Source organism: Cryptotermes secundus, unplaced genomic scaffold, assembly GCF_002891405.2.
Source record: "Cryptotermes secundus unplaced genomic scaffold, Csec_1.0 scaffold1346, whole genome shotgun sequence".
NCBI lineage: Eukaryota > Metazoa > Arthropoda > Insecta > Blattodea > Kalotermitidae > Cryptotermes > Cryptotermes secundus.
This window is the reverse complement of record NW_019738893.1, coordinates 14,422-42,177: the sequence shown is the minus strand read 5'-3', so window position 1 is coordinate 42,177 and position 27,756 is coordinate 14,422. Positions and strand designations below refer to the sequence as shown.

Genomic DNA, 27,756 nt, shown 5'->3' with positions numbered 1-27,756 from the left:
AAAAAAAAAAAAAAAAAAAAAAAAAACAGCATTACTACTAAACATTACATGCCACAATGGGGAATTCATAGCACATCACAGTGGCATTTCTGTGTGACATACCATGGGAAGAGTTCTTGTGACTGGATTGGTAGCCCTTTGAAAAGGCCTGCAGCAACCTTATAATGACCAAATAATTACCTCATTAGCTGCACAAATTAATTCAATCTGGTATACACAGCCTCAATGCTGAAAGGGAGAGAGTTATCAAGTCTGTTGTCTGTTATCAAGTTGATCCACAACAGCTAAAACCATATGTGAAATTCAGTCACACGTATTTGTGCCAGTTAAGACCGGTGTAATTAACACAGAACTAAATTCTGCTTTCCTAACTACACAGAGAACCATGGGACTAATGTACCAGATATGACTGAACTGAAAAACATCAAAGGAATTGTGACAGGTATGTACGACAATTTCTGGTGGCTAGGATGAATCTGTCAGTGAGGTATCAAATTATATGAAGTTTCCTCCATCCTCATGCATCATACCTGCAACCAGCTTTGCCAAATATTCTGTGGCTTCCTCAATCAGTAATTCTAGTAAAAGTTGGTCCTAATACTGCAATAAGATGTACACACACTTAACCGTGGAAGATAAAAACTAACAGCAGGAGAAAGAAAAATAAACATTTCTCATATAAGTTACATACACAAAATGTGATTTTGCCTAATGACTCCATTACTTTTGAGTGTTTACTATATTGTACTGAACATTTTTATTAGCTTTTACACAGTATTTTCCTTACAAGGTATACTTCTATATGTCAATAGTTATTATTTATTATGTCGCCTTGAGGCTGGAATGCGGTGAGCAGTATGCCTTCCTGATCCCAGAAGACTGTGAGCATCACTTTCCTGGAGGATGGTGTCACCTTAAACTTTTTTTTTTTGGCAGGCGAAGCAGGATGTTTCCATTGCACTCACACACGCTTTGTCTTGGGCTGGTAATGGTGAAACCAAGACCTGTGACAATTCGGGCTAGCATATTGTGTCCTTCATCGTGGTAGCAATTGAGATGCTGTAATGCCACACCCACTCTTTGCATTTTGTGTTGTGGGGTCAGCATGCGCGGCACCCATTGTGCACAGACTTTGTGAAAACCTAACCTGTCATGCATTATGAGGTAGGCCATGCCATGTGAACACTCCTGGTTTCAACAGCAGCCCAAAGAATTGTATGCTGCTGGTTTTCAGGGGATTGTGAAATGATGGGACAAGTGCATCAATATACAGGGAGATTATGTTGAGAAATAGAAGTACTTTTCAAATCAGTATTCTTATTTCTTTAAGTTCTATATCCATTTGTAACTTACTTATTGACTTACCCTTGTACATGGACGTTACCATAAGTTTAATTTAAACATATTTTGATGAGCCTAACTTGTTTCATGGGTACACCCAACTCAATGGGAACACTGTACAATACCTGAATCCTAAGTGAATCTTGAAGTCTGTCAGTAGCTGATGTACTATTTCCTTGTACTACCACTTTTCCCCAGTATCCGATGAATGCAAAAAAAGTAGTTGATCTATTATGTTCAAACCCATACTGATAAATGAGTAAACGGGTCCATCAACAAAATGTACATATTGGAATGTGGATGGCGCAACAGGAAGTAGGGGTCATGTGAACTCTGCGTTTCTGCAAGTGATGTCACATACCCCTACTCCTTCCATCGCTAGGCAACGCTCGGTAAATACCCCTCCCCGCTAGGCTGTGACATCACGCAACAGGAGAGTTCGTACAGAGACTATTGCTAGGCAATCGGTAAGCATGGCAATTACACAACAGGGAAGTGAGGTGCGTTTTCCAGTGTCTGGCTGAAGGTTTATTTCTTTTACATAACAGAATCATATCAGTTGTTATGAGGTTAGAATTTGTAATAGGATGTCTTAGATAATAGGTCGCTGGTGTGAGATCACTGTTCTGCATGTTCACGTCCCAACAGGGGATAAAATTGAGGATATGAAGGCCAGCTTTTACAAGGAAACAGGTGTACTTGATAAAGTCCTAAAATACCACATGAAAGTTTAGATTTCAATGCCAAAGTAGCCAAGAAGATATTTTAAAATAAACAATTGGAATGAGAGTTTACAGAAAATTAGTATTGAAAATGGAGTTGGAGCAACATAATATGCCACATCCAGAAATCTAATTATCTAGAGTACAATGTTCCCACCTCATAACATTCACAAATTTCCTTGGACATCAGAGAAAAAGACACAATTAAATTGACCATATTTTGACAGACAAGATGACAGGATGACAGTGGTGACTTACTTACAGATTCCCATAATATTTTGAACAGGTGGTGTAGAGTTACTTCTCTCAGCTCTTAAATGAACAGGCAGAAATACATGCAGCTCAGCCAGTAGCACCTGAGCATGGTCCTCTTGAGGTTGAAATTCTTATTGCAAAGTTGAAAAAGTATAAATCATCAGGTACTGCTCAAATTTTGGCAGAACTGATTCAAGGGCATGAAACTATACATTCTGAGAACTGTAAACCCATTAATTGTATTTGGAATATGAGAGAATTTCCTGATCAGTGGTAGGAGTGTATTACTGTACCAATTTATAACAAGGTGAACAAAACTGACTGTAGTAATTACCAATGCACACCACTGTTATTAAATTCAAAACTGTATCAATCCTCTTCTCTTAAGGTAGGGTCCACATGTAGACAAAATTATTTGTGATCAATGATATGGATTCAGACATAACAGATCAACTACTGACCAGATTTTCTGCACTGATTAGATGCTGGCTTGTTTCACCAATTTAACCACAATAAGTTAATATAGTATCATTGCACTATTCACCAACAGAATTTAATCAGAAATGCTTTGGATTTTAAACAACTTATAGCTGATGTCAATCTGGTAAACTTTAAACAACAGACAGTTCAAGGCATTCTTTCATGACATCAAAACTGAGTATGGTAACACTATCCTGAAGTTTACTGACTTAGCAACAGTAAGGTTACGCAACATTTTCAACAACATTTGGAAGAGATCAAAATTTTCCTTGTTGAAAAAACAACCAGTCAGTCACTCTGAAGTTGAAAGTTACGTGTGTAATCTAGCTTTGCCGTCAGTCATTTGCATATATCTGAATAACTTAAGGAGCAAAATAGAAGGGAAATTTCAACTTGTAAATGAATTATACAACAACATACTGGCCTTCCAAATAAAATTATCACTATTTTATTCATGGTTTTTTAATGACACCTGTAACTTCCTGTCAAATAAAGTTTAAAAAATAGTAGTCAGTATGTCACATACACTGAAAAGTCAGACAAATTATTTTCCGATTTGTGGACATCCATCAGGATAAAGAATTATTCAGAACATCTGCCATCAGCATCCTATGAAAATATGGAACCTACCTTACAACTTGAAGTGATCAACAAACATTGCAGAAATGAACTTTGGTCTAAATTCAAAGAAAGGGACTTGCTTAACCTTTAAAGGTGCCTTTCTGAAGATAAACATCTGAATCTGTGGCAGAAAACAGCTGTTTGTGCAAGTACAGGGTGGGGCGCAGAAATTTCCTTTTTGTGAAGGAAGGGGAGGTTGCAGAAAAGTAGGGATAGGCTGGGCGAATGCAGCAGTCGTGGAAGTTTCTGTCTAATACCCCTCAGTAGGAAACATGAGGTGGACAAGTGAGCAGCGTGCGTCTGCTGTTGAAGCCTGTTCTTCAAACCATTCCTACGTGACGGTGAAGCGTGCGTTCCATACTCACTTCAGAATTAAGCCCAGAGGTCTGGTTCCCAGCCGGAAATCGATTGTTTTGTGGGTAGAGAACTTTGACAAAAAATCATCAGGACAACAACGGACCATTACAACGCCAGAAAATATGGAGGCAGTTCGACAGTCGATTTTGAGATCTAAAAGACACTCCGCTTGCAAACATGCAGTCGCCCTAGACATATCCAATCGTTCAATGTGCCGAATTCTTCACGAACATCTTCATTTCCATCCCTATAAGATGGCGGTTGTGCAAGGATTGTCACCACGTGATTTCCAGAACCGAATAACGGCGTGTGAAACGTTATTGGAAACTTTACCCCCTGACGCACTTGTTTTCTTTAGTGATGAGGCACATTTTCACCTATCCGGATATGTCAACAAGCAGCATATGTGATATTGGAGTGGTAAGAATCCCAGAGAGCTCCATGAGAGGCCACTTCACAGTGATAAGGTGACAGTATGGTGTGCGTTGTCGAGTTGGAGTTATTGGCCCTTATTTTTTTGAAGACAATCATGCAGTTACTGTCAATTCACAATGGTATGTGGACATGATTAAAACTTTTTCGAACCAGCTCTTGAAGAAATGCATCTAGGACATGTCTGGTTCCAACAGGATGGTGCCACAGCCGAAGCTTCAATGACAGTTTTGAGGACAAAGCTCCCTGGATGGCACATCTCGCTTCGAGGTGACATCCCGTGGGCAGTGCACTCACCTGATCTAACACCCTGTGATTTTTTTTATGGGTGTACCTCAAGGCAGAGGTTCTTAAACATCGTCCCACAACCTGCTTCAGCTGAAGAATGTTATTCGGCAGGAAGTAGCCCAAATTCCGGTGCACATGTTGGAATGTGCAGAGGGGAACTTCAGAAAACAGTTGCATCAGTGCATAGAGAACAGTGGCCACCATCTTCATGATATTTTGTTTAAAACTTTAAAGTATGTTCTTTCATTAGCTAAACATAAACTCTGTCTATCAGCAATAGTTTTTCTTTTATTCACCTTCAAAAAAAAAGGAAGTTTCTGCGCCCCACCATGTATATCCAAGCATTTACATTTTTAAACAAGAATTCTCAACAATGAAGATAAACCTAAACAAAACTGGCTGACATTAGAAAATCTTATGTCAATCAATTCACTTACCCCAAGCATGTACAGACTACAACCAAAGCAGCCCAATAAAGTGACCCTTTTAAAGAGGAAGGCTGTGTATCCCTGCTTACTAACAGCTTGTTAAATTCTGAAGCAATTTCAGACAACTACCTCTGCATTAGCAGAAACTACAGGTTATTTTTAGCTCTTCATATCTGGCATCCTTGTAAAAACATGCTTCACAGATTATAGCATGGCAGCAGGAAAACAGATTATGTGGCAGAGGTTTCTTTGATTTGTTGCAAACAAAATGAGGAGTCACCAGTTATTTCTACACAAAACCAAAACTTGAAGAATCAGTTACTTTTGCATCACTGCAAAATGAGTGAATGCAAGATTTTTCTCAATATTATGAGATTTTTAAAGCATTATTTAAAAACGCCTGTAAGAGCAACGAGGACAGCTCAGTTGATACAGTGATGGGCTATGGGCCACACAGCAAGGGACAAGAGATTTTTCTCTGTTCTACAACATCCAGACTGACTCTGGGGCCCACCCTGCCTCCTATACAATGGATAATGCAGGTTCTTTCCCTGAAAGTAAAGCTACTACTCACCTCCATCTAGTGTCGATGTCAAGAATTATGAAGCTATACCCCACTCCCCAATATGTCATGACACAGTGATTAATTCATCAAGCAGAGGAACAACTTTGCCTTTAATCCTGCATGAGCTTAAATTGTATGTGATGCAAAATATGCCATAGCACACAAAACAGTACAGATGAAATTGTGTAAGATAACAAGCAACAGGTTATATTACATAGAGCCAGACAATGGACTGGACAACTTAAACACCAAAATATTTCACTGTCACTGTTGTTCACACATGCTGAGCCAGTGGCTGTAGGCATCTGCACTTCTGTCGTACTTAAAAAAACGAGAGAGAGAGAGAAAACAATGAACCAATAAAGTGGAACAGACTGTTAGGCACGCCCTCCTTTCATGATCATGTACCACTTTCATGCCACAGTGCAGTAAAGACTGTTCAAGTACTCACAGCACATGCCTGGACAAAAGTTCGCCTGAAAGAGGAAGGGGAAAGAAAGTGAAAGGACACTGGACTACCCATGGTGGTGAAGCGACAAATGACAATGTGCTTGCATGTGTTCCTTTACTATATCTTCTGATGCTACTGCATCCTGTGGGATATAACTTACATGATATACTCAGGAGTGAAGCAGTTCATAATTTGTTGCAGAAGACAAAAATCTGTAGGCATGCAAATAAAAAAAAAAAGGTGAAGTTATCCCTGTAATAGGCCGTGGAGGCCCATAGGGTAGTGCAATGTCAAGGCTCCCACATATTTTAGACAGTCAGCTCAGACAATGGTGAGGTTTTCAGCCTTACATGTTGACCGCCTTTTACCCTCAGGAAGATTCCTGGTACTCATTTCTGTTAGTGGCTCAGTCAATCCCAGGGACACAGTACGACCAAAGGATTAGGTCAACTGCTAAAGGATTGGAATACAGACACATGTTTTATAGTTGCACTGTTGTGACTGGCGGGCTTGAACTGTATAGCACAGAGGATGGATCATAACTGACATGACAACTACAATTCTGCAGAAGTAATTTTCAAAATAATTCACTTTTAAGTATCAAAATGCATTTCTGCATATCAGCCATGATTTCTTGGTCAAAATCAAACAGCTCTGCCTGATGTAGAGGGAAGAGTAGTTTTGTTGCATGAAAATTTATTTTTGCTTTAGGATCAAAGCACAGAAAGAGCTTGAATGAAATTACAAGATATATTGCAGTAATTTAGTGTTAAGCTCACAACCTACAAATAAATTAATAATTCTTGTTCTTTTTATTTTCTGAATATTTCTTACAAAAAACCCAATCCCAGTTCTTACCTATGTTGATTGTTGCTTGTCTACTTATAACCTCAGGAGAGAGGGCAGTCAGTTTAGCTACATCCTGAAAGAAAAACAAATACATGGTTATAAACAAAAAATTGAGGTATGTGTGTTTAGGGATGCTATGATCAAAAGATATGTCATACAACAAGTTAGCCCTCAGCTGTCATAAGAGCCATGATACAAAATGTACAAAATTTTGTTGAGGAACTGAATCCATGGGCCATACTGCAACAAGATGGAGCACCACCATATTGGGTTCACCCGTTAAGACAATTTCTGGACACATTTCCTGCCATTTGGGTCAGAAGCAGTGAGCCAGTTTAATGGACTGCAAGATCATGGGATTTAACCCCCGTAAACTTCTTTCTTTGCAGGTACACATAGGAGGTGTACCACACACGAGTCATTTGTTTGCATGATCTGAGGGAGGGGGGAGGAGCACACGGTCAATTCTGTGGAAGCAATCACACCACAAACGTGTAGTAACAGTTCCAGAGAATTTGATTACCAGATGCACTTCATGCAAGCAACAAAGGGAGCTAAGGTCGAAGTGCAGTGAAATGGAGAAAAATGTACTCTCCTAACTCTGTTTATTTTCTCAATAATAATATTTGAAACCTGTGCATTCTTTCTCAGACACACTGTAATAGAAATTACTTGTTCAATGCAATGTGTATCTTGTACCGTGCAGAGGCCATTGCCAGTCACTGTCTTACATTCCAAGAAGCTAACTGGTGTGACGTTCAAATTGTGTTATTCTGGTGACACTGGCAAATAATTACACAAATTCAGAAATGGCACACATATTTCATGTATGGTTTGGTAGTTGGCAATATGATAGAAGCACATCATCTTTATCAAGAATGGTTCTGTTGTCACAGGATCCTGGAAAGGAGTATGCTCAGCAGTATTCATCAGCCTCTCTGAGACAGTGAAGCATCTGTAGTGACTAAATGGGTTGAGGGAGGCTGCAATCAGTGAGAACTCCCCAGATGGAGGAAAGGGTGTTGTGCTGCATGAAGCAGAACCTGGGACTGGTACAAGGATTTTTGCAGCTGAAGGAAGAATCTGCAAAAACACAGCTGTGCGAATGTTATCCAAACAGGTACTGCATCCTTATCATCTTTAATGAGTTAAAGTCCTTACTCCTACTGAGTATCCCAGAAGAGCTGTGTTCAACCAACGACTTTCAAAAATGTATATCCAATCCACATTTTCTATCTGAAATTTCGTTTTCATGAAGCAGAATTTACACAACATGGCATTACCAACTCCCTTAACACTCATACATGAAAATGAGATGGATTGGCCGTACACTGAGGAACGATGATGAAAAGCCATTACAGATTGTGCTTCAGTGGAATCCTCAAGGAAACAGAGGAAGGGGGAACCAAGAAACAGCTGGAGGACATCCACTCTGAGAGAAGCTGGAAGAAGCTAAGTGGGCTGAGGTGTTCAGTTGCAGATCAGGACAAATGGAAAAAGCTTGTAGATGACATGCTGCTGATGGAACTACAGAATATATTATTATTATTATTATTATTATTATTGTGACGTATTTGCTCAAGGCAAGAAGTCATCAGAGATAGCCCGATGCTAGGAAACGGCTCTGCAGACAGGTNTCTAGATGGCAGCAGTGGTGTAACTGTGACAGCAAATGTGCAATAAATTTGCTAGATCCAGAACGGTGTGAAGTTATCTGTCGCATGACATACCCAACACATACAATTTGGTGTCAGAAGTGTCTATGAACTTAAACACCTCTCTCTCTGGGAAGAATTATTGAATTCAGAAGTATACTGAGTGTTATCCTGCCAAAAAGAAAATGGAGAAGCAAGATATGCAGTGAATAATCAAAATGATGGCGAAGGCAGAGGCCGATAGAAAAGCCGACAAGGAAGAAATTGAGGCCTATAGAAAAGCCTGGCGAGAAAAGGCAAACACTGATAGAAATGCCTGGCAAGAATAGACGGCTGCCTGGCGGGAAAAGATTGCAAAGGAAACGGAAGCAATCAAAGCAAGGACGAAAGCCATGCGAGAAAATATGGGCACCAGCCACAAGGAGATATTTGCAGAAAGCATACCCAAAATGGACATAAAGACGATGGCCTGCCAAGAGATGGAGGCACGTCTAGAAGAAGAGCAGACCTCAGTGGAAACAAAATCTGAGATGGCACAAAAAGAAGTAGTCCCCAAGGAAGATGCTCTTGTGCAACCGGTCAAAGGATGGAAGAGGTGGTATAGAAGCAAGCTGCAGTGCGATGCGAGCAGCCAAAGGAACTGACCCAAGGAATTTGTGGATCTCGGAAGGAAGGTATCCCACTGTGAAACAGTGGCATGACATAGGAGAGATGCCTTCAAGAAATAACAGAGCCAAAATCAGGATGGGTGCCAGAAGAACTGTGTTGCCGCTCCCAGAAGGATGACCCGCTGTGCAGGAGTGGCACAGCGCAAGGGACACATCAATGGGAAGAACCAGACTAGGAACTACATTGCAAGAGGAGCCCTCAGGTGGAACCAGAGGGCAGCACTGGACTGAAGGATGAGCACACAAGACAGCGGCTGCATCCTGAGAACGAGAGAAAAGCCAGCCGAACCCTGAGGAATACCCTAGGGCTCGATATCAGGCAACAAGCAGTAGAGATTTCCAGCAGATTACAGAACATCAAAAACTGGACACTGTGGAGGGGTTGACCCCCTCCGAAACGGAAAAGGAAACAAGGAATAGAGGAGGAACTGGTAACGTAGAAACGCCAGCCTCCCCAGCATGAATTGAGAATGAAAGTGAGGAGTGAATGTGATACAACGCTGGACCATGGAATTGCTTGGGATGATCAATCTTAAGAAGGGAGCAGATGTAACAGCCGGAGAATAGTCGCTGTAAGAGAAGTATCCAAAAAAAAAAAGAAGACGTTGCAAGAACAGCCTTCAAAGAAAAGGAACGGAGATGTACCATTAGGCTGTTTGGGACGAACAACCTTTAGAACGGAGCAGTGTGACGTATTTGCGCTATGCAGGAGCCCCCCACCAGTGGTGACCTAACAGCATTCTAATTAGAACTGGAAAAGAGTACACGTTATGAAGCTCCTCATTCTGCAGTTTCCTCCAACTTCCTGTCACTTCATCTCCCCTTGGCCCAAATATTCTCAACACTGTTCTCAAACACCTTCAGTCTATGTTCCTCCCTTCATGTCAGGGACCAAGTTTCACCCATAAAGAACCACAGCAAAATTACAGTTTTGTATATTCTAATTTTTATACAGAACTATAAGGCTTATTTTGGACTTTATCCATCGTCTGGTATATATAAGACAAAACACCACAATATTTCGGAGACTGGATCTGTCTCTGTCCTCAGGTGGATGAGGCAGGATAGACCTACTCAGCTGGGCCTGTCAGAAAGAGCTAATCTCAATCAGATGATGGATAATGTCCAAAATAAGCCTTATAGTTCTGTAGAGCATACACCATCATCAGAATCCCTGTTTTAGACCATTCTGGATATGAAATTTATCAGACAAATGTTTACCTATACGGACTTTACTTTACGCTTCATTTAACCTTTATCAGATGAACGTCATCATATGATGTCGTTAAAAGTTAGGGCAGCTGGCCGAACGACATCATATGATGTCGCGGATTCCACGCGTGTAAGGTTTTTTAAAATTAAATTAAAAATATAAATTGTTCTATTTACATGATTTTTGGTCACCAACTTTATAAGGAGGCCGCCTTCCTTCCTGCATGATCTAATGTAATCCAGCGACGTCATATGACGTTAAAAGTAAGGCCACCATGTTGCACACAAGGGCGAGACGAAAGTCTCGATGTGATAATTTCGCGCCACAGGATGACAACAAGATGAAGCTGTTCAGAATTGTCAGATCCAGGAGATGGAAAAATAGTTTATTTGTCCATTTCCAGGTCCGACGACTGATGCTGTAACTGTTTGTCATTCTGTCCGCTTTGTCGACATAACCCATGTGCGTGTTATAATCCACAACAACTGATGGTTTGATGGCATTTCCGTGCTCATTACAGAAAGTACCTTCTGCTGGAGGGCAGTGCATGTTTGTCAGTATGTGTACGTCACGTCTGTCCTTCCAAATTAGTGCTGCCAAGTTCTGTCTCACTCTAACACGAATGTCACCTTTCTCCAGTCGAAATTGTCTTCGTCGAAAATCGTCAGGCAAGCCCTTCTGATTAGGTCTGACTGTCCCACAGCACATTATGTCCTTTGTCATCAGGTCGTCAAACAAGGCTGGTGATGAAAAGAAATTGTCCATGTACAGTTTGTGACCTACGCCCTCAATATGCCTGCATAGGTCCCTAACTGTAGATGTGTCGCTGTCACATCTTGGCTGGCACGTTTCCTGTCTTTTCCTAAGTAAACCTTCATGTCATAGGTATACCCAGCGGCGTCACAAATTTTGAAGATTTTGATTCCGAAACGTTTGTGCTTCTTAGGAATGTACTGTCTAAAAACCACCCTTCCCTTGAATTTAACTATTATTTCGTCTATGGCCAAATGTTCGGAAGGGTTATAATATTTTTGATATGCGTCATTGAGAGTGTCGAAGATGGTCCGAATTTTCCATAGTCGGTCATAACTGTCGGCATTTCTGTCAGTTTCTGTACTGTTGTCTGCAAAATGTAGAAAACGAAGAATGTGAAGAAAACGGTCGCGTTTCATTGTGTTAGAGTAGAAAGGCATGGCAAATTGTTCAGCAGTCGACCAGTAGTCCTTTAGTGTGTCTCTAATGTCATGTCCCATTTGAATGATTATTCCTAGAAACAGAAACATCTCGGATTCAGTTACGTCAGGCCGCGGAGATGGTCCGTCTTCAAGTCTATCTAGGTACTGGTGATAGTACCTATTCGTCTCTTCCACCAGCAGATGGATAATCCCCGCAAAGTACAGCATGAAAACGCAGAGAGGGGTGGAATCCTTATTCACGTGTGGAGCTGCAGTGATATTTATCCCCACAGCTACACCGGAATAATTATTCACACCTCTCCAGCCACACTGGTCTGGCGGTCCCCAAGTTGCCGACGAAGGTGATGACCCTTCGTCCGCGGAATCAGAACTCCAACTTTCCTTGCCACTCTCAGAATCGGTTGAATTGCAGTCCGAATCTGTGTCACTGAACAGCTGTTTCTCAATTTCAGCATCTTCCATACGACGTCGTCATGTGGCCATGGTGAACTATACGGCTCTCTAGCGGTGAATGGTTTACTGCCAGCACAAAATATCTCTGTGCTTAGACCACGACCAGAAGCCATAAATCATAAACTCGCGCCCACACATACAAAAATCTCATTCACGTCTTGGCTGAACTCAATATCTGCTTCAAACATGCTAGATGATGTCATGGGTGGCTAACCTTATATTGTGATGTTTCAAAATCGTTACAAACACAATGGTTTGACTGCAATGAACGAATGAACGAATGACCGATCTGGCAACACCATATTCTGAGAATGTACGCCTGTGTCTTTCTAACAGATATAACACAGCGAGCGATTTCAGACACCCACAGTCCTGCATACCGACATGTCCCATATGATAAATAAGGTTCAACAAGAGATAGCATTGTATGTGAGGTCGCCACAGAGGACTTACACTGCTAAAACGCATGGTGCAGAAAATGTATTACACTGCTTGAACGCATTGTGCAGAAAATGTATGAATTTCAGGAATTTTTTTTTTGGAATCAGTGTAAAAAATTTTTACAGATATTAAAATCTGTAAATTAGAATATCTGATTCTATATTCTTTCTACATTAAAGGAGCATTCATTTCGTTCATCATAAAAAATGTAGAAATCACACCATTTTTAGAAACATGCTTACAATTTCATTGCTCTACAAGGGCGGGCATTTAAATAAACTCAGTCCAGCTGCCCCTATCAGAAATTAAATGGCCCATCCGATAAAGGTTAAATACATTTTAATCAGCCTAACTAGCCTCATGGGTATCCCAAACTCTATCAAAATACTGTAGAATACTTCCATCCTAACTGAATCATAGACTTCCTTGAAGTAATAGCTGATGTGCTCCCTCATTGTATTCCCATTTTTTCTCCAGTATCTGACGAATGCAAAACATCTGATCAGTGGTTGAAACCCACACTGATGATCCCAATAATTTCATCTATCTATGGACCTAACCATGAGAGAAGACTACTGGATAAAATTCTGTATGAAGTTGATAGCAATGATATCCCCTGATAATTACTAATCAGGTTTATCACTCTTCTTGTGAACTGGTACAATAATAACTCCTCCCATTGATCAGGCAATTTTTCCTTATGCCAAACAGAAGTAATTACCTTACGGATCTTAAAATATAATATTTCACCTCCCACTTGAATAAATTCTGCCGGACTTTCATCACTACCTGGTGATTTATACCTTTTCAATTTTGCAATAGGAATTCAACCTCAAAATGCTAGATCAGGCACTAACGGCTCAGCTGTATGGATTTCTGTCTGCGTAACAGCACTGACCTTATGTACATTCAATAACTGAGAGTAGTAGATCTTCCACCTAATCAAAATGTTGTGGGAATCTGCAAGCAGATCACCATTCTCTAAGTTACTTCTAGGTTAGTAACCCCTCTTGAAGTCATTTATTCCCCTCCCACCCTATTTAAGATGGACTTTTAAAAATATCCTCCAATCTACACTTAGGCCCTCCAAGTTGCCTCTTTCCTTCTCATTATCTGACCAAAACATGTACACATTTATCTTCTCTCCCATGCATGTCACATGCACTGCCAGCTCAACCTCTGTGATTCAGCTGACCTAATAATTAGTAACCATGTGTGGAACCTGCACACACACAATATTATTAAACCTATTAATATTACAATAATTATCCCATTATCAACTGACAATCATGTGATACCTTCCCACATGATAAACCATGAAGAGAATGGGTCGGCTACAAACCTGTGTTGCCCTACAAAGGATAAATGCAAAATAAAAACCAGAGGCTGACCAACGTTATTAACACGTACCTGTGACACAGTCATTTTGAAGTCTTAAATCATTTTCATAGGTTGCATCCTGTTGTGTGTCACAGACAATATATGATATGGAAGAACTATGCTATCGTCAACACAACAATATTTCTAAGTCGAACCACCACACAGTGTAGAACGCACCGAATGTGTATACGCCCAGACAAGAAACATACACCACATCGCACGTGTCATATATATGACATAAAGCATGAGAATACCATACCAAATACCCACATACCACCAAACTTGCACATCATTGAAAACATGTCTTTTGGCCTCACATACCAGACTTATTACATAGAATTTCAGCAACACACACCAAAGTTCTACACTGTAGAAGGATATACCTCTAATATAAAATATTTCAGTTGGCATACAGACCCCTAGCCCACCTACATATATATTTTTAATATCTTTTAATATTACTTTATATACTGCTAATATACATTTATTATTTATAATAATATTCCAACATTTTATATATAGTGTACCTTTATTTATTTCTACCTTTTTATATTCTTAATCATGTATTTGATATTTTAACTATTCTGCAATCCGAGGCAAAATTTATGTTAATATTCAATACGACGCGTTGCACCGATACGGATCCGTATCGGTATTTTCAATAACTATACGTATTCCTGCCTAATGGTGGTCATGTATGACCGAAACATGTTGCAGTAATATAGATCTGAATGTAGTAACTGAAATATTGTGTTGTGGGTAGCATAGTTCTTCCATATTATATATTGAAGTCTCAAAGTCATAAAGTAGCTACTCAAGACTTATATGGGCATCTCGAACTATAACGTGAACTCCAGCAAGCCACAAAAACTCAATCAAAGAAGAAACCTAATTGTTTCATATGTTGGTACCCTAAGCTTACATCACCCAAGCACGCACACCACGAAAAAATATTGACATGAACTGATGCTGCCTGTCATAATAGGCATACATAAAATTAGATGTAAAATATTTTGAATTATAATGTTTGTACTAAATTAGTGTTTAATAATGAAAGTCTCACAAGTGTAGCTAAATCTTGTTTGTACAGTTGACCCGTAAGACCGCCACTTCCTTCTCCAGCCATCTTGCAAAATACATGGACGCGTTCTCTCCGACTCTAATCTGCTTCCGGTTCAACCGTTTTCGATTAGAATACGTATATACTATGCCGTAAGGGAGTGATTCCAGGGCTCCAGGGTCGCCATAGTGAGGCCTAACAATTTAAGGCGTTCAGAAAACAAACGTAGACGTTGTATATATACATCCCGGGATCTTCCCAATTTTAAAGTAAAAAAGTGAAGATATTTCTGTAATACGACGTCATGTGTGAGAGTCGTCGAAACTCCCACATTTCATAGACAGTCCGCAAACAGATGGCGGTGAGGCTGTCAGCCATATGTCCGGCAGCCCCTTTCGCCAAGGCTGATCCTTAGTACTCATTTCTGTTAGGCCGAGGGCAAAACAAGGAAAATGTCAACAGCAACCGGGATTGCCGTGAATTGTTATCAGCCTTAGTTGAACAAATGTTAGCGAATGGAGCAGCACAAATTGAGAGAACTGCAACCCAACTCGCGGGGAAACTGAGAAACTCGATTTCCTAGCAGCAGAGAATACCAGTCTTCTCACAATTGAGTTGCCGCGTGATTTCCTGGAATCAGTTGTTCTGTTACGCACTACCTTTATTCATTTGTTTCTTAAGTTGACAAGAAAGGTTGACGAAGCAGTTAATATTTATTTTGTGCAATTATTTGAGCATGAGCCTGGTATATATGACAAACGCCACTCAGGCAATGTTAGGCGGGACAAAAGAGATTTCACTTGAGAAAGATTTTTCATGAGAAGGAGTCTGGATCCAGGTTAAGTTCCTCCGAAGCAATATAACGGCTTCAGTTTAAGTTGTCACACAAGAATGGTGTAGAAACCTACGTACACTTATTTACAATAGAATCTTAAAGTGTAACATATACAAGGTTTCTGTCAGTCTAGGCTAAGTACAGCAGATTATGCCCTATGTCTAGTAGTATTCGCTACCACGGCAGTCTAATCACTTGAACGGTCCTATGCCTGACAGCCGCCAAGTTTAAGCCCCTTATACATTCTGTGTCGGGCTACGCCTTGTCCGATGTTACGAACATTCTCATTATCATGATTCTGTATGACTTCTGTTTGTTGCCTGCATAATTTTGTTATATAATCATATACGTATGGGATTTTGAATGCCATGTGCAAATCGCGGACCGGTGTGTGCCTTGGAACATTGCCAATGGTGCGGAGAAACTTGTTTTGCAGGCACTGCAATTTCACTAGATGGGTGTCTGCCGCAAACGCCCAGGCGGGACTAGCATAAGTCATTACGGATCTAATAAGAGCTTTGTGAAGGGTCAGTTTAATGTTGTCGCTCAATCGCTCACTTTTAAACTGGGAATATACTCTGAGTGTTCTGAAAGCCTTGGCTTCGATCATTTCTATGCGCAATCACCATGTAACTTTCTTATCGAAGATTACACCTAGATATTTTTGCACTATTTACAAATGCAATATTTCGGCCATTTAGAGTGAGACAAGACTCAGGCGGTCGAAGACCACGAGAGAAGTAGACCACCTGAGTCTTAATTAAATTAAATATTCTAGCGCTCACACAGGTCTCCATTGAGCTGAGACCGCGCTGGAATTTTCTAACAATAAAACCCTCCTTGCGATCTTTCGCATACAGACAGGTGTCGTCCGCAAAGAAGGCCAGGTGAACACCATGTGTTTGGCGGGCATCATTTATGTACAAATTGAAAAGAGCAGGGGAAAGGACCGAAACTTGTGGCACCCCTGCTTGCATTTTCCTTGGGGTTGACAGTTTGCCTTCAACCGAAACCCTGAATTTACATTTAGAAAGAAAGGACCCAACAAGCTTGGTCAAACTGTTCGAGAATTCCAATTTTGATAACTTATACAGCATGCGTGAATGCCACGTGGTATAAAAGGCTTTTTCGATGTCCAAGAACACTGTAGCCGTAGACATTTTATTGTTGAAATTAAGGGTCACGTGGTCCGCCAGCCTCATACATTGCAATGTCGTGCTGTGACGTGCACGAAAACCAAACAGGCTTGCGTGGAGCAGGCCTCTTTCTTCAATATGTTTTTGGAGGAAATTCAAAATTATTTTTTCAAATAATTTTCCTCTCGTAGACAGGAGGCTGATCGGACGTAAATTTTGAGGCAATTTCGGGTCTTTATCGGGTTTATTTTAAGCTATTACTTTTGCTTCCTTCCAAGTAGTTGGAAAATGAGAAAGCCGAAAACCGTCACTGAATAAATGGGTTAGGTGAACCAATGGTCGCCTTGGAAGGTGCCTGAGGCATTCATTTGGGATGCCGTCAATTCTACAGGCCTTTTTTAATTTAAGAGATTTTATTAATTTCTGTAGGTCACATGGTCTGATCCTTTGAAGGGGGGGGGGTTGTCGTTTATGGTTTCGAGCAGAGCTTGAACTCTAGCCTCCACCCGCCGTGTAAGGTTATCGTCGCAGAGATCATGCGGGGTGAACTGAATTTCCAAACAGTCTGCAATTTCGTTGGCTTTTTCAGAAGGGTGAAATTTAAGGCCAGAAGACCCATGAATAGCAGTTGGTGCCTTTGGTCCATCTCTCTTTAAGCGAGATTTCGCAAAGGGCCATATACCCTGAGGTGTGACTTCAGCGTTACCTATTTTTGTTTCCACCGTTCAAGTGCCGTTTTACGGGTCATTCATCTGATTGATTTGATGACCCAATTTAGTGCCGTCTTACACGCTGGATCCCTGGTTTCTTGCCACAATTTTCCTAGCCTCTGCTTACGTTTTAACAAGCGATCTAGACCAGGAAGATCGTTGTCTATGTCCGAAAGTGTAACTTTTCTTGTGGACAACCTATATGCCGAAGCAATAGAGGCTGCAAAGTCGCGCGCCGCTTTATCGGCTTCTACCACAACTTAATTTCTAGTTTAGGTGATATTAACTCAGATGCGAGGCTTTGAAACGGCTCCCAATCTGTAAAATTTTCAATAGGTTCCGAAAGATTCCTAATTTCAATGTGATCCAGTATGTGGAATACTATTGGTAAGTGATCTGAATCCAAAATATCAGAGACGATGACATCTGACACTCTGATATTTTGGTGGACAACAGTATCCATCACGTCACCATTTCCCGCAGGGGAATAATGAGTTGGCCACTATGGTGCTGAAATTTCGAATTCGCTCATATCAAATAAATCCATGAGTTCTCGCCTGAGGTGTTTGAAACTCTGCTGTTCCAAAATGAATGTTTAACATTCAAATCACCTGCCAAAATAGACTTACGTCTAAAGCTTAAGAGCTCAGTGATGTCAACATCATTCCAGGCAGGACCCGGAGAGTTATAAACGGCTGCAAGTAGAACTTCAGTATTACCTATTGGTATGCAGACCCCTGTCGCTTCTTCTGAGACAGGAGGTGGTAAGTCTACATGGTTGTTGGGAATGCCTTTTCTAACTGCAATGGCAGTTCCATCTTTTCTGCCCGGGTAGCGATCGTTTCGATAAAAGTGATAATTTTGAATAAGGTACCTCTCATGGGTTTTCAGATGTGTCTCTGAAAACAGAGCGATATCTACATGCAGGTCTTGCATCTGTTTACTGAACTCATAGCGCTGCCTCCAAATGCCATTCGTATTAAATGCTATGACGTTGAGTGGCCTATGAATTCTAGTGGCCATTTTGTTCTATGAGATTTAAGACGGTTTTTGTAATGGCCAACAGTTTAGCCTCCTCTAACACAGCACCATTAGACTCTGTCAGAATCTGCTGTACTACCGTTACTACTATTTTCAACATTTTGTCCATAGGCAAACTGTTTACATTAGTGCCCGAACTGACTGGCCTGTTGCCTGCTGCTCGTTTTGGGGTAAGGCCGCAGGGACCCTGGGTTCCATTGTGGCGGGNGGGAAGGCCCGCGGGGCCCGTGGGTTCCTTTGGGGTGGCCCCTGCCACTACTGCCTGATGTGTCTGAGGCTGCCGCTGTTCCTCTGTCTTGCCTGGGAGCGAAGCCGCGAAGGACACGCCTGGAGTGGTGAGGTTTGAAGAGAACACCCTTCCTGTTGTAGCCCTGGGTGTTCTCTGCGACTTCTTTCTCTGCATCTCCTCCTTCGCGTGTCTGCAGCCACGATAATTTGCGGGATGGTGTTTTTCTCCTTCCGCCAACCGACAGTTGCAACATGTTTTGGGTGGAAGACGTATTCTCTTTCTCGAGGCATTCCTTGTGCAGGTGACCTCCTCCGCACCACAAGCAAGCCGAATACTCTCGTTATGTAGCTTCCGCACTGACCACATAGAAAACAGCCTATTGCCCAGTAGGTTCCTCCGAAATGTTGGAACTTACCTATAAAAATACATAACATTGCGTACCAGAAGACCATAATTTTAATGATATTCTCTGTTTTCATAGTAAGGGAGTGGATATGCACACGGAACCGCCAAGACATTGCCTGCGAACTACAGTTTACGAACTATTCTATGTTCCTTGCGCGGTGAGGAAGAGTGAGTTGCTACATTGACAGAATGATTCAGCGTCATGTTTTCTCTTCAAGTCTAGGGATATTGCCCCTCTAATTTTAAACGGAGCTGACGACACTTGAGGCACGGCGCAAACTTTAAATTCCCTCCAGCAACTGAAAGAAAAACGAAAGAGTAAATTGTATGTGTGGCCACTGCAGAGATCTGACACCAGGTTTACGACTTCCAAGTTTCTGACGTCAAAATCTACACCCACATTTACTGCTCTGCTCATCTTCAGTTTCGTGATTCGTAAAGATAGTGTAACCGCTCAGTGAGACTTCTAGCCCCACAAGTTGGTCGGCACTTATAACTGTCCTCTTAGTGCCCTTACGTTGTCTCCACTTTCATCCGCCACTTCCTTGTTGCTGTCTGGTTCAGGGTAGGGCGTGGGATTACTCTGAATTTGAATTTGTATGGGCGCCAGTGGACTTTGGTGAAATCCACGAATTTGGAACGGGGAAAACAAAGGGGGGGGGGATAAGGATAGGCGGGCGTTTGGGTTTCCGGCTGCTCAGACGGTAGGACGAGATTCTGTCTCAGGGTGACTTCTGGGCCTTGCTCACACAAGGAGCGAAAGAACACTTAAAACACACACTTCACCAACACTGTTGCTCTTTATTATAGATGTGAACTGGAATTACACATTACAAGGCTATAGCACTTTGAATTTGTGCACCGGACTCAGCCAACACCGATTTAACTTCCGGGTGGTCACTCTTGTTACTCACTAAGGCGACTGACTCCAGTTACTCCCTTTTGGCTACTCACTCCTGTTACTCCGTTTACCGACTGACTGCTCTGGAGGAGCAGACGTCCTGACGGTTCCGGGAGCGCCTGGTTTCCTCTCCTCTGAAATTTTGCTGATTGGCTGAATCTAAAATTTGGGTGTTACTCTCATTGACATTCCGCCAATCCCTAACAAGATCAATGTTAATTTGGGCCTAAGTACAAGACGGTCCTTCTGACAGCTCTCAAATAAATGAAGGTACGCTAACGATTCTCGGTACGCCCCTCCGAAAATTATTGCGACTCTTATCTGTCAAGTCTCAAATTTTCAAAGACTCGCACCGTCGAAGTTAAGCATTGAAATTCCCAGAAAACGCAGCGGGACGCTTCCTGCTCCGTTCTGGGGGTTTCAAGTGACCTGCAGCTTGCTTGTCCCTCAGAAAGACCATATGTCGTCCTTGGCGTCTGCTGGTTCTGGGGTCAATTCTGTATCATCTTGTGTTAACAGTAGTACAGTTCGTTTACATGTAGTACATTGTAATTAAGAATGTAAATCAACAACATTGCTGAGGTTCCTGCATGGTGCGGTTACAATAGGTCATAAACAAGCATTCGTAATTATATAGAGTATACGGTTAATTAGATAAACTTGACTTTAAGATTCTTCAGTAATATATATAGTATAGAAATTCTTGTTAATGTCAACATGTACCCATATTTCATTTTCTGTAATGCCTATTGAAAATCCAACGGAGGATTTGGGTTAAAAATATTTCCCAATATCCACATCTTCTGTCTTTCCTTCCTTGTCAGTTCATTTTAATAGTTCTCCTCAAGAATTTATCCGGTCGCTGGATCACATCGGGAACCCTTGTGATGGACAGAGAAGGTACGATTTAAATAATGGCCATGTAAATTCAATTTCAGTAGTGGAATTCTGGGATATAACGCTGTGCAGTCCGATGAATGTCAATCGATGTTACAGATGAATTTATCGATTCAGTCTTCAAGGTTGAAGCGTAAGCAAAGCAAGAAACCGGCGTGAAACTGGTAGCAAGCAGATCTTTCCGTGCTACTTGCACGGTAGTTGTACTGAGCAGATACACTCGTCATTGTCACCTCTCTGAGAACATCAAATGCAACACAGAGTCATTCCATGTGAAGTCATTCAGATAGGTCGCTAGGCCATTTTTAAAAATTTGTATATTTTGTACACTTATTTCTACATATTTTCACACAAAAAAAAATATTTAAAGAAACATTTAATCCCCTCAGTTCTCCTGGTACGGCCGTTTTCACAATGTGAAAAAACGCGTTTTCGGCTCAAATGTAGGTATGCGTATCCATATCTCGATAACTGTTGGTGCTACAGACTCCAATAAACAACCAAATTGTTCCCCATGATATGGACTACAATTCATATCATTACATGTTTTTACTCAACTCACTTTCTCTGGGTCTAATTAAGCTTGAAATTTACATATCGATTTTGGAGAAAAAAAAACCATTGGGAGGGGGAAAGTATCAGATCTGCGGATTCTGCTCATTGTTGTTGCTCACATGGGGAATATAATCACGTAGATTTGAGCCCAATACCTATTTTCCAAAATTTTCCAGGAATTTCAAAGTTTGCTCTGGGTACCAAATCGGCCATTTCTAACATCTAATATCTCCTGTGGGGAGACTCCAAAATTTTTTAAATTCGAAACAAATAATGCTCTATTCTAGTGTAGCGTGAAGTTAAAATTACAACATTGATATTCTACTAATAGCGAAGTTGTGGGCACTTTCATTCTTACAAAAAAATCAGTACCTCAACAATTGACTTACCTGCATCCAGTGATAAATTATTAGTTGTGGGTGTGTTGGACACTCGACCATTTATTAGAACCAATGAAGACGAGGACCGCCCCCGTGGTCTAGCGGTCAAAGTTCCTGGCTACAAATCCATAGGTCCCGGGTTCGATACCTGGCGCTACCAGATTCTGAGAAGTAGTGGGTCTGGAACGGGGTCCACTCAGTCTCGTGAGGATAACTGAGAAGCTATTTAAAGGAAATAGCGGCTCTGATCTAGAAAACCGAGATTAACGACTGTGGGGATTCCTTGCGCTGACTATGCGACAAACTCTCTCCGCTAAAGTTAGCACTAACTTCGCAGGCAAGCGGCGGTAGCTGGGTCGGTATAGTTCGCTTGCGGACTAAAAGCCACGGAGTAACGAAGATGAGGTACAGGTAATCTGAGATAATTTGCTCTAATTGTCGATGCTGTCATATATCATTGATAGTATCGCTATTCGATATAATCGTACCTTTATACAATTTAATATCGACACTTTTTCTTTGAATTTGTCGAATAATGTGAAGGTACATGTGATACCGAGTGAATAGCCACAGTGTTACATAACTTACCGGTATTTACATCGACGAGTTATAACTTATAGATGCCTTATGATGCATATTCAACGAACCGAAATTCAAGAAGAACTCATACAGCCTACATTCCTATTGCATATGTTTTTAGTTCTACAATACCATTAGTATTATTACTGGTACGTATTTTATTTTACTTCTGTCAATAACTTGTAACTTAAAATTGCGGCTACGCTAAGCAGTGTTTTATTCAGAATCTGCATGTATGTTTGTGAAAAATTTCAATATCAAACTGCAGAAACCTTACATTTGAGTGACCCCAAACAACAGAATATTTACAGCATATTTCATAAAAATTGTTGAACTGCTTCCAAAGGTCAAAGGGGAAAATGCCGTGTTGATCTCTTTAATTCACTTCATTTCCATGCAAGATGGAAGCAGTGTAAAAATTGGCAAGTATAAACCAAAATAAATAAATGAATCCTGCAAACTTCAAAAGTTTTATATTCAGACTAAAGAAGAAATTTTCCATTGCTATCACCCCAAGTAGTTAGTCATATTCACTTCTACAGATTTTGCTGCCATCACAAATAAACCACTATTTTTAATGGCAAATTTTATCACTGCCACAAATGCATTAATTTAGCAACTGTAATTACATCTGGAAAAAGAAACACAACAATGTTATTTAGTACTTTAATAGTGCTGAACTTTAACTGTGGTACAAAATAATGCGTTCCTGTAAGGATTTTAACACTGTAAAGTTACACGCAGTTCTTTCATTATTTCAGCTCTCTGTAACCACTGTTAATAGCCGTAGATATATGTACATACTGCTACATATGTACATATGTACATACATCTGTATTCTTGGGTCATTTGTTATTATCAATTGGTCAACTACAGTAACTGCAAATATATGCTACCTCAAACACCAGCATATCACATTTTCTTCTCTGTGCCGTTGTAACCGTACAATGCAAAGGGCCACCTGTTATTATTTACTCGTGTCTGTACTTGCCACTACGTAGAAGCGGAGGCAATACCTCACACCGCACTCAAACCAGAGGGACCTGAACCCAATTGGCATGAAGGGAAGTCAAGTCTCCCTCCTACCCGAGCGTGCTATGTAATTTGGAAACAGACAGAGAGAAGCCCAGTCGACACAAAAAGAGGAAGGAATTTTGGGACGAGATAGAAATTCTAAAGAAGTAACAGTTTGAAAGTTTGCTTTCGCAATTCCGAGAAGGTAAAGTTCATGACGGGTCACAATCCCTGGACTTAAATCAAACCAGCCCGACACTCTCCGTACTTTTACAAAGAGCCCTACGCTCTTATAAAAGAGAAATCTGTCCAAAAAGACGCTGGAGAGAACATTTTGTCACTTAGAGAGATGGCCCTCTGACCGGTCATAACTCTCCAAATGTTAAAAACTGCTTTTAGAAAGGAGCGGCAAACTGTTTCAATAGTCGAGGAAAGGGACCACTTTTCAACACCCGATTGGTCACGGAAGTCAAATGTTTTAGGAATCCGAATATTACCCGCTATCTTGTAGTGGAGACCTTCTGAACACTCTTTAGNAATTCCCCTTCATTCAAGTTCTAAATATCATACAATAACCTTTTTCTGTTGAGCGTAACGAATGTGACAATTTAGGCCTCAAATTCGTCACAGACCTACCCTTAGAAGACCGTGAGATTGAACCCCCTCGATCCACCCCGTGTCAGAAAGATCCTAAAAGCGCGAGAACCCAACTTTCGCCGCGAAAGAGCTGACCATTGGGGAGAATAATAAACTCGATCGAACCCTCCCCCCTGTTTTCTAAATCCAACCAACCCGGAGATTTGGAGGATGGCAACGAGGCGTTCCCAGATTTTCACAGGACCTCTGAATCTTCAAAAACAGAGAGTTTTTTTTTTTTTTCCAAAAGTCTCGCAACAACAGTTAAACTCGCCGGATGCGGAGCTAGCCCTCTCGATCGACTGTTAAGTGAAATTAATATGTGAATATTCGAAAGTTAAATCAGGAAAATTAATATTGAAAAGAATCGCGAGTGAGTGCGAACTGGTGACCCTTCAGACCCCACACACGCAGTGGTAGCGGTAACCTAAACAAGTCCCCAAGTGCTCCATAATAGTGTTAACGGTGCATTGTGACAAGACTTGCAGGAGTGTGTAACCAAGTAACAACAACCCGTTCATTTTGTAGAATCCGAGCTCTCCCGTACCGAGAGTAGCAAAGTAACGATCTGAGTTGTATCTCAGTGACTCCAAGATTACAAAAACAATAAAGAAGTGGTGCCAAGTGTTTGTGTTTCCAGTGTGTTCTTTTCTCCTCGTCTAAGTGAGGCCCGAAAACGACCTGAGCCAGAGTCTCACTCCACCCACGACTAGCCCGATCACCATCTAGCTCCACACCCCATCCACATTTTCCCTTCACTTCGCAGCTGTATCCACAGTTGCTGGCGCCCATAGACAATCCAGGCCAAGTCCCGGAACTTAAACCCCTTTTCCATAGTGAAGAGCAGTGGTGGAGTCGGAGAAGCGGTTTAGTCAGGTAAAGCCCGCCCTAGCTGCGAGCCAAACGACCAACGACGGCAGCGGCGACACCGGCAAGAGAAAGAAAGGACGGTAAAAGAGTAGCGACCAGCCGGTGGGGTTTGAAACCTCACTGAGTGGGGTGGTAAAACAGTTTTATAACTGCTTGATATGAGAACCCATGAGCATAAATTCCATAACTGTTGTCGCGTATCGGGCGTATATCGCGACGAATAACTTCACGATGTATTTTATATAGCGAATTTTATTTCACATTCGCACTTACAATCACCCAAATTACAGATTTACGGTTACTGCTATCTGCAGTATCACAATTAGTACACTCCAAATGCCAGAATACAACTGACTAGTTGCTGGCTAACTCGGCGGTAGCTCCAGGACTCACTGACTGACTCAGTACAACTGACTTATATAGCTGCAGTGCTTGCCGGTTGCGTAATGAGTGCCACGTCACAGTAGGAAGTTGATTATGGGTACGTAGCGTTGCGCGTTACGTCACCGCGGAGGGGAGTGGCGAGGCGGGAACTCGCCTATTACCGTAGCAACGCGAGCGTTACGCTACCGCCACGTACCCCTGGGGAGGTAGGGGTGATCCATAGCTCAACATGTCAAAAAATGAACATATCAAAATGTCAACATATAAAAAATGAAACTCATATTTGGTAGTGTGTACTGATAGGCGACACTATTAATACTCTGGCAGTGTTCATCAACTCCAAAGTATGCCAATCTCAGACGATAGAAATTGACACATTGAAGCTCAGCTTGCCATTCTCTGCAAAGAGTTGGGCGTCAAATACAGGACAGTTAGAGTTCATGATTGCTGAGGAGACCCCTTCATGGATTGATCTTGGTGTTGCTTCCCATGTAAAACATCTTCTTTGGCCATTCAGTTCTAACTTATGTTCAAAGTTTTCAGTCTGTTTCCTAGACCCAATCAGTTGTACTATAACAAAACAATGTTGATGTCCATCAGACGTCTTTCGTTTCTTATGTACCACAATAAAATGGTGGCCAAAACATGACTGCATACAGGCCCAGTCCACTGGTCCTGGCAGATTGATGTCTGATGCTAAGAATTCAATATCTTCATTGTTAAGAGGTTGATTAATTCATGATACATCATAAGGTGAGGCATCACCTGCTCAAAGGAACCTTGCCATGTGCAAGAGGCCCCTTGGAACGGACAGGAGCACGGCCGGAATTCACACGTTTCTTCATGTTCCCTCCTCTCAGTGTATATAAGAGCTACTGCACAGCCAGATGTTGAATATTTGCATGGGAACATAGCAGCGCTTGCAACTTTCTCCATTGCCCAGCAGTGAATGTTCTCCAAAAGTACACTGCATATTGGACAACAGGTCAGTTTGGGTCGACAATTAGAACAAATAAGATGTCCATTCTGACACTGCAATATTGGAGGCAGAATATAATCAAAGCACACTGGACATTCGAACAGACTTGCTACTTCTGCCGAAACAGTTGTTGCATTGGTCGCCGTGGCTGATGAGTTTGATGTAATTGGAAGTCCTTGAAGCTCTGCTGACAGATCTATCTGGTTACTCACTGTGAAATCCATCTTCACAGCCCGAGTACTGTATTCTGTATTCATTGTTAAGAGGTTGATTAATTCATGATACATCATAAGGTGAGGCATCACCTGCTCAAAGGAACCTTGCCATGTGCAAGAGGCCCCTTGGAACGGACAGGAGCACGGCCGGAATTCACACGTTTCTTCATGTTCCCTCCTCTCAGTGTATATAAGAGCTACTGCACAGCCAGATGTTGAATATTTGCATGGGAACATAGCAGCGCTTGCAACTTTCTCCATTGCCCAGCAGTGAATGTTCTCCAAAAGTACACTGCATATTGGACAACAGGTCAGTTTGGGTCGACAATTAGAACAAATAAGATGTCCATTCCGACACTGCAATATTGGAGGCAGAATATAATCAAAGCACACTGGACATTCGAACAGACTTGCTACTTCTGCCGAAACAGTTGTTGCATTGGTCGCCGTGGCTGATGAGTTTGATGTAATTGGAAGTCCTTGAAGCTCTGCTGACAGATCTATCTGGTTACTCACTGTGAAATCCATCTTCACATCCCGAGTACTGTATTCTGCTGAAAACACAGTTATCACTTTTATCTGTGAACAGAGAAATAGAAATAAATCTTGTCAGATTATACTGAAGACACACGAGTACTTGAAAGCTAGAGATCAAATCCAACTATAGGAACGCCTCATATCTGTGATGGATTGTACGATCAGTCGGCTGGAGCCGAATCACTCCCCCTACCTATTGAGCATTCCTGGACCGCCGGGCCGCGACCCAGTAGTGGGCCCTGACATCAATTATACTGGGCCGCGAGAGGCTCTTCTGGAATTTGTCATTTTCATTTTCTAAGCATTTTCACGAATAAATATTTTATAGTGGAAATATTCTGAGGAGAATAATATTTGTGTCGAGAAGCTAAGACACAGAACACCTATATCTGTGTAGCAAATGTCAATGACCAAGCCGCATATTTTTAAACATGGAAGTATTCATGAATGATTGGGAATTTTCAGACATCCAAATCTTTCAACATTCGGGAAAGGCAATACCGATGTTTATGAACAGTCATAAAAATTGCCTCTAAGCCGATTACAACAATGGGCGGCATATCCTGTGTTCTCGGAACTGAGCGAAATAACAACTGTG

The 27,756-nt window shown here is 41.5% G+C and overlaps 1 protein-coding gene and 1 pseudogene across 2 annotated transcripts in view; both read right to left on the bottom strand.

Annotated features, from left to right (window-relative positions):
* Positions 1-15,059, bottom strand: part of LOC111871329 (eukaryotic translation initiation factor 2 subunit 3) — an 86,567-nt gene extending 71,508 nt beyond the window's left edge. Inside the window, exons 1-2 of one of the 2 annotated variants that reach the window (XM_023864355.2) lie at positions 14,859-15,059; positions 6,799-6,862 (exon numbers count right to left, since the gene is read on the bottom strand). In XM_023864355.2, the coding sequence (XP_023720123.1) occupies positions 6,799-6,862; positions 14,859-14,921 (127 nt within the window). In that variant the 5' untranslated portion in view covers positions 14,922-15,059. The remainder of the gene's footprint in view (positions 1-6,798; positions 6,863-14,858) is intronic. The other variant, XM_023864357.2, reaches the window with a different exon arrangement.
* A 10,639-nt stretch (positions 15,060-25,698) lies between these two features.
* On the bottom strand, positions 25,699-27,378 carry LOC111871330 (annotated as a pseudogene).
* Between the last annotated feature and the right edge of the window lie 378 nt (positions 27,379-27,756).